General features: G+C 43.7%; 1 protein-coding gene across 1 annotated transcript in view; it reads left to right on the top strand.

Annotated features, from left to right (window-relative positions):
- Positions 1-14,060, top strand: part of LOC127584756 (calcium-activated potassium channel subunit alpha-1-like) — a 779,405-nt gene that overhangs the window by 523,085 nt on the left and 242,260 nt on the right. The window contains 1 exon segment of the mRNA XM_052041687.1: positions 3,079-3,249. Within this exon segment, the coding sequence (XP_051897647.1) occupies positions 3,079-3,249 (171 nt within the window).

Below are 14,060 nucleotides of genomic sequence, written 5' to 3'. Positions count from 1 at the left end.
CATAAGTTGCATTTCACTAAGCAGTCTTCCATCCACAGTTAGATGCTCCACACAGCGTGTCAGCAAACAAAGTCTATCTGTGGCCTTTTACAGTCCATGTTTTTGCTGGGCTGTGTTTCAGTTTCAAGAAAGCCACATTACTCAGTGACTCAACATGTGTTAATGGATATGAAGGCATTATTTGGGTCACATCGTGCTCGATCTGGACCACACCTCTTGTTGTCCCAGCGTTAACACAAGGCCACACTAATATCTTGCATTCCTGCAGTTAAATTAGGCTCCAGGCCTCACTGATACGAGGCAGAGTGGTTTGGGAATAGCAACTAGGCATCGGGATGGAATGAAACTGATGGACTTTTGACAGGTTTGTTCCTGAGCATAGAGTCATACGGCATGGAAACAGCAACTGGTCCATGCTGACCAAGAAACTGATCTAATCTAGTCCCATTTGCCAGCGTTTGGCCTATATCCCTCTAAAGCTTTCCTATTCATGTACCTGTCCAAGTACCTTTTAAATGTTGTTAATGTACCTTCCTTAACCACTTCCTCTGGCAGCTCGTTCCATTTAGTGACCACTCTCTGGGTGAAAAAGTTGTACCTCGGGTTCCTATTAAATCTCTCTCCTCTCACCTTAAACCTGTGCCCACTAGTTCTTGATTCCCCAACCCTGGGGAAAAAACCGCGCATTGACCCTATCTATGCCCCTCATCATTTTATACCCCTCTATAAGATTATCTCTCATTCTTCTACACTCCAGTGAAAGAAGTCCGAACCTGCTCAAGCTCTCTCCATAACTCAGTCTCTTGAGTCCTGGCGATATCCTCGTGAATCTCCTCTGCACTCTTTCCAGCTTAACAGTATCTTTCCTATCACAGGGTGACCAAAACTGAACACAATCTTCCAAATGCAGCCTCAGCAAACATCTTGTACAACTGCAACATAACATCCCAACTTCTATACTCAGTGCTGTTACTGATGAAGGCCAACATGCCAAAAGCCTTCTTCACCACCCTGTCTACCTGTGATGCCACTTTCAGGGAAGTCTTTTATGATTAGAGAAATAAATTTTTAAAAAATCATTAAAAAATTGAAAATTAATGTATTTAATTTGAAGCAAGTTTAGGTGAAAGACGTGAGTCACCAACATAAAGTAAAATAAAGGGGAAAAAAATGAGCTACTTGCCTGCATTTACTTTTACAATCCAGGCCACTGCTCCATTTAGCCCTGGCTCAGCCATGTCAGCTGGATGTGAAGACAATCTGGCCCCTCAATGCACTTGTGTCTCACCCCTTGACTCACTGCTGGGTCCAGTGGTGGAGTGCGATCTCAGATGCACCACCGTCTCAGCTCCAGTGCACTCTTGACTCCCGCAAAGCAGTAGACAGATGTGGGTGTGTGGAAGGCACTAACTGTACACTACAGTTGGCGAGACTTCTCCACAGGACCACAGACAAGCCTGGTAGTGTGAGCTAGCCCAGTGGAAATGGTGTCATTGTGAAAATGATGGATGGCCCTCTGTCCCTTTAATGGATAGTGCTCATGTTTTTACCGCCAGCCAATTTAGAGGGACATATACAAAGGAAATTCTGGGTGACATCAGGACGTCATAAACAGTGATGTCAAAGAATGGTCGATAAAGTCTGAGTGATAGTGGATGGTACTGAACAAAATTCTTGCTGCCCTGTATGATTTTCCCACTAGTTTCCTTTAGCTTTTATCCATTGGTGGAAGCAGTTCCCAACTCCCCCTGTACTTCATGCTGATGGGAAGTTCTGATCTCCTGATAGGCTTTTCAAACCCTGCAGCTGGGTAAAGAGTAAGGGGTGAGGGAATGGGGACTAGGTAGGCTAACGTCAAAAAGTTTGAAGCCCATCCCTCAAACTGCCCCATGTCCCTGATTTTAACACAGCGGGGTTTGGGTATAAAGGAAGGAGGGATGGTAGGGGGGAGGGATAAAAATTGAAGGAGAATAGCATCCTGCTGTGGAGAGGAAGATGAGTAGATTGCGCAGAGAGGCTGGAGAATGGCAGCAGTGGGACCACAAGAGATTACAGAAGCTGGAATCTGGAGCAATAAACAATCTGCTGCGGGAACTCAGTGGGCTGAGCAGCATCTGTGGGGGGGAAAGGAATTGTTGCCGTTTTGGGTCGAAACCCTGCATCAGGACTTCGACCCGAAACGTCATTTCCTTTCCTCCCACAGATGCTGCTCGACCCGCTGGGTTCCTCCAGCAGTTGTTTGTTGCTAATGGCAGCAGTAGATTGGCCTTGGCTGTGATCCCTCTTGGAACTGAATAGTGAGCTAGGGCTTCCTTTTGTAAAATGACCTTCCAGACTGGGCTTAAAAGCCCACAAGCAGTGGAGGAGGCAATAGGTTAGGAAGATGAGGATCTTTGCAGATGTCTCTCTCACTCTCCCCTGGATCAGTGCTAAAGCAGGCCACTGAAGGCCTCAGAAAATCCAAGACATTTACAGCACAGGAGGTCATTTAGTCCATTGTGTTTTTCAAATGTGTGCCCACCTGATGAAACTCAGGCTGTTAGGAGAACATAAGGACCTAAGCAATGGAAGCAGGAGTAGACTGTTCTGCCCCTCCTGCCTGCGCTGCTATAAGTAAGATCATGGCTGATCTTTTACCTCAGCACCACCTTCTTGCACTAGCCCCATATCGCTTGCTGCCCTCAATATCCAAAAATCTACCGTGAATATCCTCAGTGACCGAGCTTACACTGGCCTCTTGTTTAGAGAATTCCAAGGATTCACCACCCTCTGGGTGAAAATATTTCTTCACGTCTCTTGTTCCGACACTGCAACCCTTGGTTCCCAGCTAGTGGAAACATTCACTCCGCAACCATGCTGTCAAGCCGCTTAAAAAGAGGAATAAACAGAAGGGAAACAGCAGTTTGTATCATTTGCACAGTTTTAAACCACAGGTACCTCACAGGAAGCAGTCTGCTCACTGTCAGGGTGTAGGCACTAGATGGTGCTGAAGTTGTACCAAAGCTCGCTCTCAGTTCTGTGTTGCTCAAGCCTTCCAACCCTGCATTTAACTTTTGCTTTTCCCCATGCTGTTCACAGGTGGAGAACTCAGGAGATCCTTGGGAAAACTTCCAGAACTCCCAACCGCTGACATACTGGGAATGCGTCTACTTGCTGATGGTCACCATGTCGACGGTCGGATACGGGGACGTTTACGCAAGGACCACTCTCGGGCGCCTCTTCATGGTCTTCTTCATCCTCGGGGGTTTGGTAAAATATCACCTCTTTACTATGGAACAATCACTGCAGTCTGGGATCTGTTAAACCTGCTCCAAGTGGTAAGATGAAGGCCAGGCAAGTCCCACATTCCCAGAATTTAATATTGTTCCCAAGCAAAAAGTATCCTCACTGGACTTCCTGGATGTTTTCAAAATAACTTGAGACGATTTACATTGGTGTCATTCCAATTTGTTCGAGAAACTTTTTAATTTCCCACATTGGATCTTCAGCCTTGAATGATGTGAGAGCACGTCTAACATAACCTGAAGATTCCACATCCAGGCACTGTGGCAAGTGCTCCCTTCAGGCTCAGTTTACTGGTAGATGGACCTCTGATTCTAATGGAAGAGTTCTTAAATTATAGCTCAATCTGACTATTGTTTATTGGCAGTCGTCTGTTACACAGTGCGATCCATCTCCTCTGTCTCAGCCACGCCAATGCATATCTCCTGTGTCTCTCACGAGCTTGTTATTGTGTGGCTAGTGACAGACTGTGCAATATCACACATTTAAAAGACAAATCCTGTGAATGCTGGAAATCTGAGTTTAAAGCAGAGAGTATTGGAAACACTCAGCAGGGCAGGCAGCACCTGTGGATGAGAAACAGAATTAATGTTTCGGGTTGAATGAGTTTCCTGTCCTCGTAAGATTCAGTTGCAAAACATTTTTAATATTCCATGAAAGATCGGGGGATTGTAAAAATAATGAGATCCCTATTATTTCATAGATTTTTAGATTTTAATTCAACTTTTGTGCAGTAAGTGCACCTTTTATGGGGGATGGATGGAGGTAATGGAGGTTGATTTTGGGAGGCTTGGTTTCAAAAAGGGAGTGTTGGCATTAAATTGGAAGACTGCCACTGGGCTGAACTGAATGGTGTTATGGGCAAGTGGAGATGTTAGAGATAAAACAGAAAATGCTGGAAACACTCAGCAGGTCAGGCAGCATCTGTGATAAGAGAAACAGTCAACTCTTCAGGCCCAGACTCCTCCATCATAGAGTCATACAGCATGGAAACAGGCCCTTCAGCCCAACTGGTCCACGTCGACCGAAATACCCATTCCAAATGGTCCCATTTGCCAGCATTTGGCCCTTTCCTATCCATGTACCTGTCCAAGTTGCTCTTAAAAGTTGTTATCAGAATGAGAAAACATAGTAGGTTTTCAGAAGCGGAGGAAGAGATAGGTAGAACAAAGTTAATAACTAGAGCATGAAGCCAAATGAGTAAATGAAGCAGTCGGAGTAGCAGTTAGGATCAGATTATGCTTCTTTGTCTGTGTAATGCTTTGCTAATGGCAATGCTGTGGAGATTTCAGAGAGCTGACCTGGAGCCTTGTGTGCCTAGTCCCAGTTGTCTTCCTGCAGATGTTTCTAATTTAAGGGTGGCTTGGCATGGCAAGCCAGTAAAGTGTACTGACCAGCTCATTTCTGGCTTTTGGAATGGGGAGGGGCAATGGGGAAAGGGACAGTTATAATCCACAGGAGCAGAAGCAGCTTATTGATAACCCATGGGTTTCAGTGAAAGTAATGATCTGTTTCTCAGCCACACACATCTTTAGTAGTTCTTCTGTTGCAACCATTCCTCATGGGCAGATGAGAAGAGGACTGAATAATTCTATAAAGGGCGGGTTGGTTAACAAGAAAGCACAGAGTCTTTACCATCAACTTTCATATAGCTGGGCTAGCTGAAAATAAAAACTACCATTCTATGGTTAGATGTTGAAGTGGGATAATTTTGTCGGCATGGGAGAGTGTGTCACTGTGATACGTTGTTTGTGGCTTGCCCGTGAGTTGATCCGAGCTCTATAGTCTATTCCTGGTGACTGCAACCACCCACTAGAGAGGATTTATGTTCCATTTGTGCATCAGGTCTCCACATCTGCCAGTGGATGGAATTCAGAAGTCCCATAACCCACATCGAAGATCAGGACTGGGGACCTTCTGCTTTTGATCTTTCACCAAATGTTTGTGACCACCTCTGAGTTCCATTTCACATTTCCAAGCTTCATCAGCGTTGGTATATGGGGCTTGAAGGATTTGAGAGACAGGCAAAAGTTGATGTGATCTTGGGGGATCAGCATCTGTTCATTTTCTTGGAGAGCGGGGCGGCACGGTGGCAGGAGGATGACAAGCGGCACTCCCCACCACAGACCTCCGGGATTTGACTGGACACTCACTGCATTGGATGATGGGAGCTTTCTCTTGGCCCACTCTGTGTGGGAAATCAGTATGACAGCCATCTACTCCAAACAGGAATCAACGCTCCCCTAATACACAAGGCAACAACTCCCATCATCTCACAACACAGTATATCACACTGTGTACACATTGAATATGGATGTGGATTTTCAAAAGGTATTTGATGTGCCTCATATGAAGTGTCATGCAAATGAAAACCAAAATACAATTAAAGGGAATTGGCTGCAAAGAGAGAAGTCTATGAGGCAGAATGCAGGAGGTCGGATGAGATCAATGTGCTCTTGGCTGGCACGATATGGATCCTGCACAACCATGGGGATATCATTTAGCTTTGAACTAAATGATTGAGCTGTAAGTAGACGAGATAGTTGACTAATGATATAAATCTATGGTCACGGCAACTGGAGAGAAACAAAGGAGGTTAAAAATTGATGTGTTAGAGAATGGGCAGATTGATGGCTAATGCAGATCAGTGCAAAGAGAAACAAAGTGTGTTTCGGGGGAAAGAATATTTTAAGACATAAAATGAGTGAACAATTTAAATAAAACTTCCTAGGTTTTTGAAGAGATAAGACAAGATAAGATATTTTTATTAGTCACATATACATCTAAACATGCAGTGAAATGCATCTTTTTGCATTGAGTGTTCTGGGGACAGCCCGCAAGTGTCACCATGCTTCTGGTGCCAACGTAGCATGCCCACAACTTCGAAAATACAGTTGTTTAAACAACTATCCAGGACATTTCTATTTCTCTACAATGACATTTCAAGGGGGATTTTTGAATGAGTTACCAGATTATTCTGGGCATTGTGCCTCTTGCAAATTACATTGTCAAATTTACTTAACCACTGTTGATGTTTGTAGCTGGGACATCCAGCTCTGTGAATCCTTCAGTGCTAGCACGATTCAAAACAAGCTGATGGGGGAAATTTTTCCCAAACTTTTGTTTGTTTTAATTACATTTCTCAGAAGAAGTTGTCGAGCTCTGTAATCTGGGTTGAGTACAATAGGAAAAAGACAAAATTGGAATTATGCTACCAGCTCAGATCTACGTCCCATTATGCAGATAAAAGAATGGGATTTGGCCCTGGAAATTGGAATGGAAATAGAACTGAAAAGAAGGGTTCTCAATATGGTGTTGTTTATCCAGTGATACCTTGAAAGGTTACACCATAACTTTCAGATCAAGTGCCAACTTTTACTTTGCTTTGCCTTAATCATTGACATCTCTCCCAATGTCTGGCCCTGTGTGGGGCTGATATTGGCACCTTGATGACACTGGATGGTTTGTGTTGCTGACCTTGGATTGGTGTGTGAGCTTGTAGACTTCCATTGCCCTCTGGTTCTCCAGCACACAGTGCATAATGAGCTGGGAGTGTACTGACCTCCAGGGAGCCAGTTATCCAGCAGTAGCTGCTCTCAAAGGAACCACTGCTCAGCCAGAGCAGCTGTCCAGCTGCCCAGGTGTTGGGCAGGGAAAGCAGCTGGGTTTCTGAGCAGAGGGATCTCCTCCAAGGAGGAAACACTGGCAAGTCAACCTGACTTAGGTTGGCTGAGAGGGTTAACTTCCTCTCAGCTCTGCCCAATTCTTGGGCAAGGTGAGGAAGAAATTTAAAAGGAATTGCTTACGCTTGGTTGAACTTTCTAACCTTGCCCCACACTGCAGGCTAACAGCACGTCATTCTAACATTAAAAAAGTAACTCCCATTCCAAATTCACTCTACTTGCCTGGTTGAATGCAACTGCAACACTGGAGAAGTTTGGTGTCATTCAGGATAAAGAAGCCCTTAAGCACACCCATCCACCATTCTAAATATTCACTCCCTCCATGCCTGGCACACAGTGTTTACACCATGGTCACTCACCCCGGGTACGCTGACAGCACCTCCCAAACCCATGACCTCTTGTCACCAGGAAGGACAAGGGCAACAAGTGCATTGTAACACCACCACCTGCAGATTCCCCTCCAAGTCACATGCCATGCCGACTTCAAAACACATTGCCTTTCCTTCATCGTCGCTGGGTCGAAATCCTAGAACTCACTCCATGACAGCATTGCAGGAGTATCTTCTCCAGGACTGCAATAGTTCAAGAAGGCGGCTCACCACCACTTTCTCGAGGACGATTAAGGATAAGCAACAAATGCTGGCCTTACCTATCATGCCTTCAGTACCTGAATGGAAACAAAATTATTCATGGTCAATACTGGAGGAGAGGGGTGATGTTAACAACAGATACTTTCTTTACTTCACTTCTTTAATGTAGAAACCAAGCCAAGGCACTTTAAACAATCATCTTCTAGCAGAATTTAATACCCAGCCACAAGAAGTATTGGAAGAGATGACTGAGGACCTGTCAAAAGGGGTTGGTTCTCAGAGGAATCTTAGAGGGGAATGAAACAGAGAGGTTCAGGGTTGGGATCCCAGAGCTTTGGATCTTGGCAACTGAAGGTATAGCCTCCATCCTGGGAGAGATGACAAGACCCATATTGAATGAGCATTTTTTTGGTCCTGCCATCGTTAACCAGCAGCACTGGAATGGACTGCAGTCCCTTTGTGTCTAAGGAAGAAGTGTACGGGTAGCAGATGGAAGTGCCATCAATGATCCCTTGCACTGCCAGAAATCAGGTCAGATGATGGATGTGCAGGGCTCTTTCATGCTGGTTTGTTTCCATCAAGAAGTTAATGAAATCTGAGGCCTGAGCAAATACTACCATCACCCAGAGGACACGTTTATTCAAGACGTGTTGTGAGGTTCAACAAACATCTCCCGCTTTTGAGTAGAAAGATCAAGGAACACAAACATCAAGGTAAACCATTATTTCACTGCAAGAGACTTGGAGTGCAAATTCTCCTGAACTGAACAAAGACTCAGTGAAGCTGCTCCTGGAGGACTGTGTGCAGTTTAGGTCTCTGTAGTTGAGGAAGGTATATTACCTTTGAAGATGTTGTAGTGTAGGTTCTTTAAATTGATTCCTGGGATGAGGAGAAATTGAGAAGTATTGGTCAGTAGTGACAGGAATTTACAAAGAGGCGAGATGATTCTGAGAGGAGTTGGCATGTGAACACTGAGAGGGACTTTCCCCAGATTGGAGAATCTAGAACAAAGGGTCATGATCTCAGCATAAAAGTTCGGCCACTTTGAACTGAGATGAGAACTTTTGTTGCACAGGATTGTGAATTGTGGTAATTCTCTTCCTAGGAGCACGTGTGTGTTCAGTGGTTGGAATCAGAAGATTTAGGACAGAAAGAAATCAGGATATGTGGATCAGGTGGGAAAGGGGACTTGAATTAGCCTTTATCTCACTGAGCTGGAGGAACCTTAAACCAATGCTGCACCTATTTCTTGACAGCCGTTGGGACAATCCCTATCCATGAAGCGGCTTCAACATCTGGTTGTGGGAGGTGACACACCTCACTGAGGTCTGTGCCTCTGCTGTTCTTGCGTATCCCAACCTCAGCCTTACTCATGGGCGTCCGCACAAGAACAGATCCATCTTCCCCCATGAAAGAGCAAATGCACCCTATTTGCACTGTTCCCTTTATCCCTGAATCTGAAATGGATTAAAGAGACCCAATTATATGGTGCCTTTCACAACTCCTTTCAGAACATCCCAAAGTGTTTTCCATCCAGTGAAAGTTTTTCTGAAGTTTTGCCACTTCTGTAAAGTGGTAACTATGTCAAGCGGAAATTAGATAATGGGGAATTAGATAATGGACTGTGTGGGATAATTGGAGGGAAACGGGATTATAGAGATTAAAGGGGAATAGATAAAAGGGGTTTATGGAGGTGGGCAACAGGGTGATGAGGGGAAGGGGTTATGGAGGGGCCTAGAGAAATGAGGAAAAAAGTGGTGGTGTCCAGTAGAGAACCTTCAAACAACAGGTGAACACCGAGATCAGAAGCAGAAACAGAGAATGCTGGAAGTACTTGGAGAGTTGGGAAGAAACTGTGCAAAAGAAATCTTTCAGGTCCACAACCTTCCTCTCAAACTTTTAGGATCTGGATAATTCTCTCAACAAACTCAAAAAATGAATCTTTAAGAGGGAATGAGTACTCTCAGTAGTGAATGGAAAAAGAACAAGGTAGTGTGGAATTCAACAGATCAATGAATTGGCAGGGCAGTGATGCAGCTAGTAGAGCCACTCCTTCATGTAATCATCATCCTGGGTTCAATCCTGATCTCCGGTGCTGTCTGTGTGGAGTTTCCATGTTCTCCCTGTGACCACATAGGTTTCCTCCCAGTGTTCTTTTTTTTTCCCCACATCCCAAAGACGTTCAGGCTGGTAGTAATTGACCCCAGTGTGTATGTGAGTGGCAGAATCTGGAGCTGTTGATAGGAATGTGGGGAGAATAAAATGAGATTAGTGTAGAATTAGTATAAATGGTTGCTTGATGATTGGTGTGAGCTGAAGGTGTTTCCATGTTGTATTTCTCTATGACTCTATTGCACAGCTACTTGCCACAGTTCCCAAACAGGGTGTCCTTTCAGCTGACAACACCACCGTGCTGGAGTGGTTAGTCCACCAACACCTGTATGATATTAGTTTGGAGTTACTGCAACCATTAAGACCTTGAAATCACACTATAGAGCAATTGGGTAACTTAAATAAGATTTGCAGCTTCCTTGGCTCAGCACGGATGAGCCCACAGGTCCAATGAAACTCCATGGTATAACTGTTTGCTGTATTTTCCTGGAGACAAGGCCTTTATTTTACCTAATCCTTGGCAGGTTTGTAAATGGGTTCTGGACGACGTAGAGGCAAAACAGTGAGGGGGCATAGAATTTAGTTGTGTGAGTTGGAAAATGAAGATCATTAGTGTTTGCATCTTACTGTCCTTGCCATATGTTGAATCTGCATAAAGCAACCAGAGCTGTTGATTTGGTGGGTGCTTTTGAATCGTAAATTGTATATTGTTGGACACTTTTCCCTACGTCATGCTTTTGCAGTGGAATTCTGTGGTGGTTCTTTAAAATCAGAGGCACCCAGTGAACAGAAACTAGGGAACAACCCAATCTATCCTGTTTTAATGTATAGCAATGATAATTTTAATGTGGGACAAGAAATGCTTTATAACATGTGGTTTTATTTGAAATGAGTTGTTTTATCCAAATTGGAATGTAACAGGTACGGACAGTGATTCAGCCCACATAACAAAAGGCATTGACCACCTACATGTAAAGTGGAACATCACAGCAATCCCAAACTATGGGTTTAAGTGTTCAGAATTCCCAGAACACAAGCTATATGGCGTAAGGGAGGTGAAATGACATGCTTCTTCATTAGTTGCTTAGTTCAAAGGCGACTCTACTCTTGGAGACTTTTTGAAAACTGTTTTTATTTTAAATTTACTGCAAAACAGCAAGGTTCTCAGCCTATTCTGTGCAGCTGTCTTGTAAAGCAGTCCGGTATGTTGAAAGACTGTATTTTATTAAGCAGCAGGGGTTGTCATTAATTCTTTCTCATGCAGTTTTGCTGAGTGGGTGTATTATAGTTTAAGCATGCAGCCTTCCCACTGTCAGCCCAGAGGTAAGGCAGCCTTCCTAACTAGTGGCCAGGCTATTCCTGTAGAGTTTTTTATATATATCTTTGCTCTTTGTTTTCTTCTTTTTAAAAATGACATGTCCCACAATGTACAGTGTCAGACCATTACCCATCGCTGTCTCTATTCTGTAAATGACAGCAGCATCTACTGTCCATACATGCACAGTCAAACACAAATGGAGAAGTTAATGTCAGTGATCAGTGATGGCCTTCTCTTCTTTTGGCTGCTGTGTTGAGGTCTTTACTGTGCCAGCAACACAGAGCAATTCACTGGCCTGTTCTCACAGAAATTGCTACATTTTATTGAATGAACCCAAATTTCTAAGCCATAATTACTGCTGAACAACCTCTCTAACCCAGGAAAACTAATTTTATTGGAGTGGAATCTAGTCCCCAAGAACCTCTTCAACCCCTACAAAACAATGCTATTAGTTGAATCAATTTTTTTTTGAATAGCACTGAGGACAATGTCCCTACCTCCCTGCCTCTGGAACTCTGATCTATGTCTTACATTCCCAGCCATTCTTTCTCAGGTCAATTGTCAGATGTTCTTCTCCCAACAATGTTCAATAGTTGTGCAGAGACTGTTGATAGAATGGGCACCAGAGAAGCTGCCTCTGGGCCAAAGTACCCCATCCTTGCCATTTTGTTCCCTCAATGGATCTTGCACTAAATGTCAGCTGCTTAGACAATCACGTAAACATTATTGTGGCTTGTCAAGCCTCCCACACATTTTCAGACTTGTAAGAATTGTGACAGCAGTTGTCTGCAGTATTAAGCTAAATCTCCCAACAGGCTACAAGGGAAAGCTTCACTGATAGATCACTGAGAGTCAATTATGAACATTTACAATTTTGGGTATATTAAAAAAAAATTGTGAATTCTAATGTTCATTTAGTTGGGTGAATATCAGTGTTGGCAATGGAACATTTATCACTTTAAGAACCCTGGTCTATCGTTAAGCATTCTGTGCTTGGCTATAGCATAACCAGGTGTAACGTAAATCAAAGATATATGTTGAGTTGTGAAATACGATTTATTTCCTATGGTAGATTGGCCTGACAGCTTGCAGCTAACAATTGCAGGAGATTTACGAGTACCAGCTGAGTGGGATATAGATCATATCCCAAAGCTCATCATCAGCCTGCGCTGGTCGTTTTAAGTAATTAAAATCATAAAAGTTAGGCATAAATGTAAATTTTGTTTCAACTAAATTGATGCACATACAGTGGCATGCTTCCAAACCCGCCACTAATGTTCTTTCCACTTTGCTGTCTGTTTTTGCTGGTGATTATATTCTCATGCAACACATTCATGAAGTTACTGAGGCAATCGTGTCACTTTGCGCAGTGCAGGCCCTCTTTTTCCTACACGGTAGAGACCTGTGTACAAATTTCTCTCAGGGGTGGTGGATCTCTGCAATTCTCTGCCCCTAAGGGTGGTGGAGGCCAGATCACTGGATATATTTAAGGTGGGGATAGATAAATATGTGAAAGATCGAGGAATTGAGGGTAATGGGGAACTGGCACAGAAGTTGAGGCCAGCAGAGATCAGCCACGACCATGTTGAATGGCGTGGCAGGCCTGAGGAACCTGGTGATATTTTCTTGCGTTCTTGTGCCTTTCTGCCCTTGGAAGGGCTGGGAGCTTTGATGTCTCCTCATCTTGATTTAAGTAAGAACATAGAAATAGGAGTAGGCCAATTAGCCTCTCATGCCATCTCATTCATTCACTAAGATCATGGCTGATGAGTGCTGGCCCTGCACTAACCCCATATCCTTTGATTCCATTAAGATCCAAAGTCTATCAATCTTTGAATATTCTCAGCAGCTGAGCCTCCATTGAAGGATGGGAGATGTCAAAGGTTCACCACTGGGTGATGAAATTTTCCCTCATCTCAGTCCCGATTGGCTGATCCCTTATTCTGAAATGATGAACCCTAGTTGTAGAAACCCCAGAAATATTCCCTCTGCATTCACCCTGTCGAGCCCTGGAAGAAATGTGTCCGTTTCAATTCAATCACCACTCGTTCTATTAAACTCCAGAGGGGATAGCCCCACCCTGGTTAATCTTTCCTCAGGACACCTCGGTTCCAAATGCCAGTATCTTGCATTATTGATATCTGTTTAGATTGGAGCCTCAGCCAGGAGTCTACATCCTATCGTGTACCAGTCTAAATCCAGCCCTGGGCTGGATTACACATGGCCTCACCCAGATTGTCTCCCATTTTAGCAGAGCAGAGTCGCCTTTAAACTGAACAGGCAATACTGCGATAGAAATAATGTTATTTTGTCACTAAGATTATGTAATTAAAATGTTTCTTTCAATTTCTCATATTGGGCTGGTTAAAATTAGAACGTTATAGCCAGTGAAGCCAGCAGATAATATAGGAAGAGCATTGCCCTTGTTTTATACGTTGGGGACCAGGTTGTTTCCAACTGTTGTGTTTTGTGTAACAGATCTGTATAAATGCCTCTGACCCTAATCCCTTCCATGTGAATTGTTGCTTTCAATGAAGTGATGTTTTAGATTTTTAGTGCGGTTTCAGGAACCCTCCCCTTCCGTGTTCCTCTCCAACTGCTAACAAACACGTGGCTATAGGATGCACTACAGAGCCTGTTCCCTGGATGAGAGCAAATCAAATTTATTAATAACTGGCACTGGTTATTGAATGGTTATCGAAGTACTGAACGGGAGAGTATGAATGGCCCAACTATTATGTGAGCCCAGAAGTGACTAATGGTGCTGGTGCTGAGTGAGTGCTTTTACTACAGACATTCTGTTAATCTGAACTAATTTTGACACAGCAGAGCGAAGAATTTATTCACTGCTGTAGTCTTCAGTATATTGTGGAAGCCAAAACCTTTAAACCTAACCAGGAGCCTCAGTCATTTAGATTTAACACAATTAACTGCAAGATTGAGGCTTTGAAACAGAATGCAGCTGCTCTTAATATACTGGTTTAATAACAGCAGCTCATATCAAACATGCAGTCAATTCAGTCACTTAGCTCTGAGAAATAACTCATACTTATTTGTCCTCTCTGTCCACTTTTA

This window comes from Pristis pectinata, chromosome 30 (genome assembly GCF_009764475.1).
Source record: "Pristis pectinata isolate sPriPec2 chromosome 30, sPriPec2.1.pri, whole genome shotgun sequence".
NCBI lineage: Eukaryota > Metazoa > Chordata > Chondrichthyes > Rhinopristiformes > Pristidae > Pristis > Pristis pectinata.
This window is presented reverse-complemented; position numbering and strand designations above follow the sequence as displayed.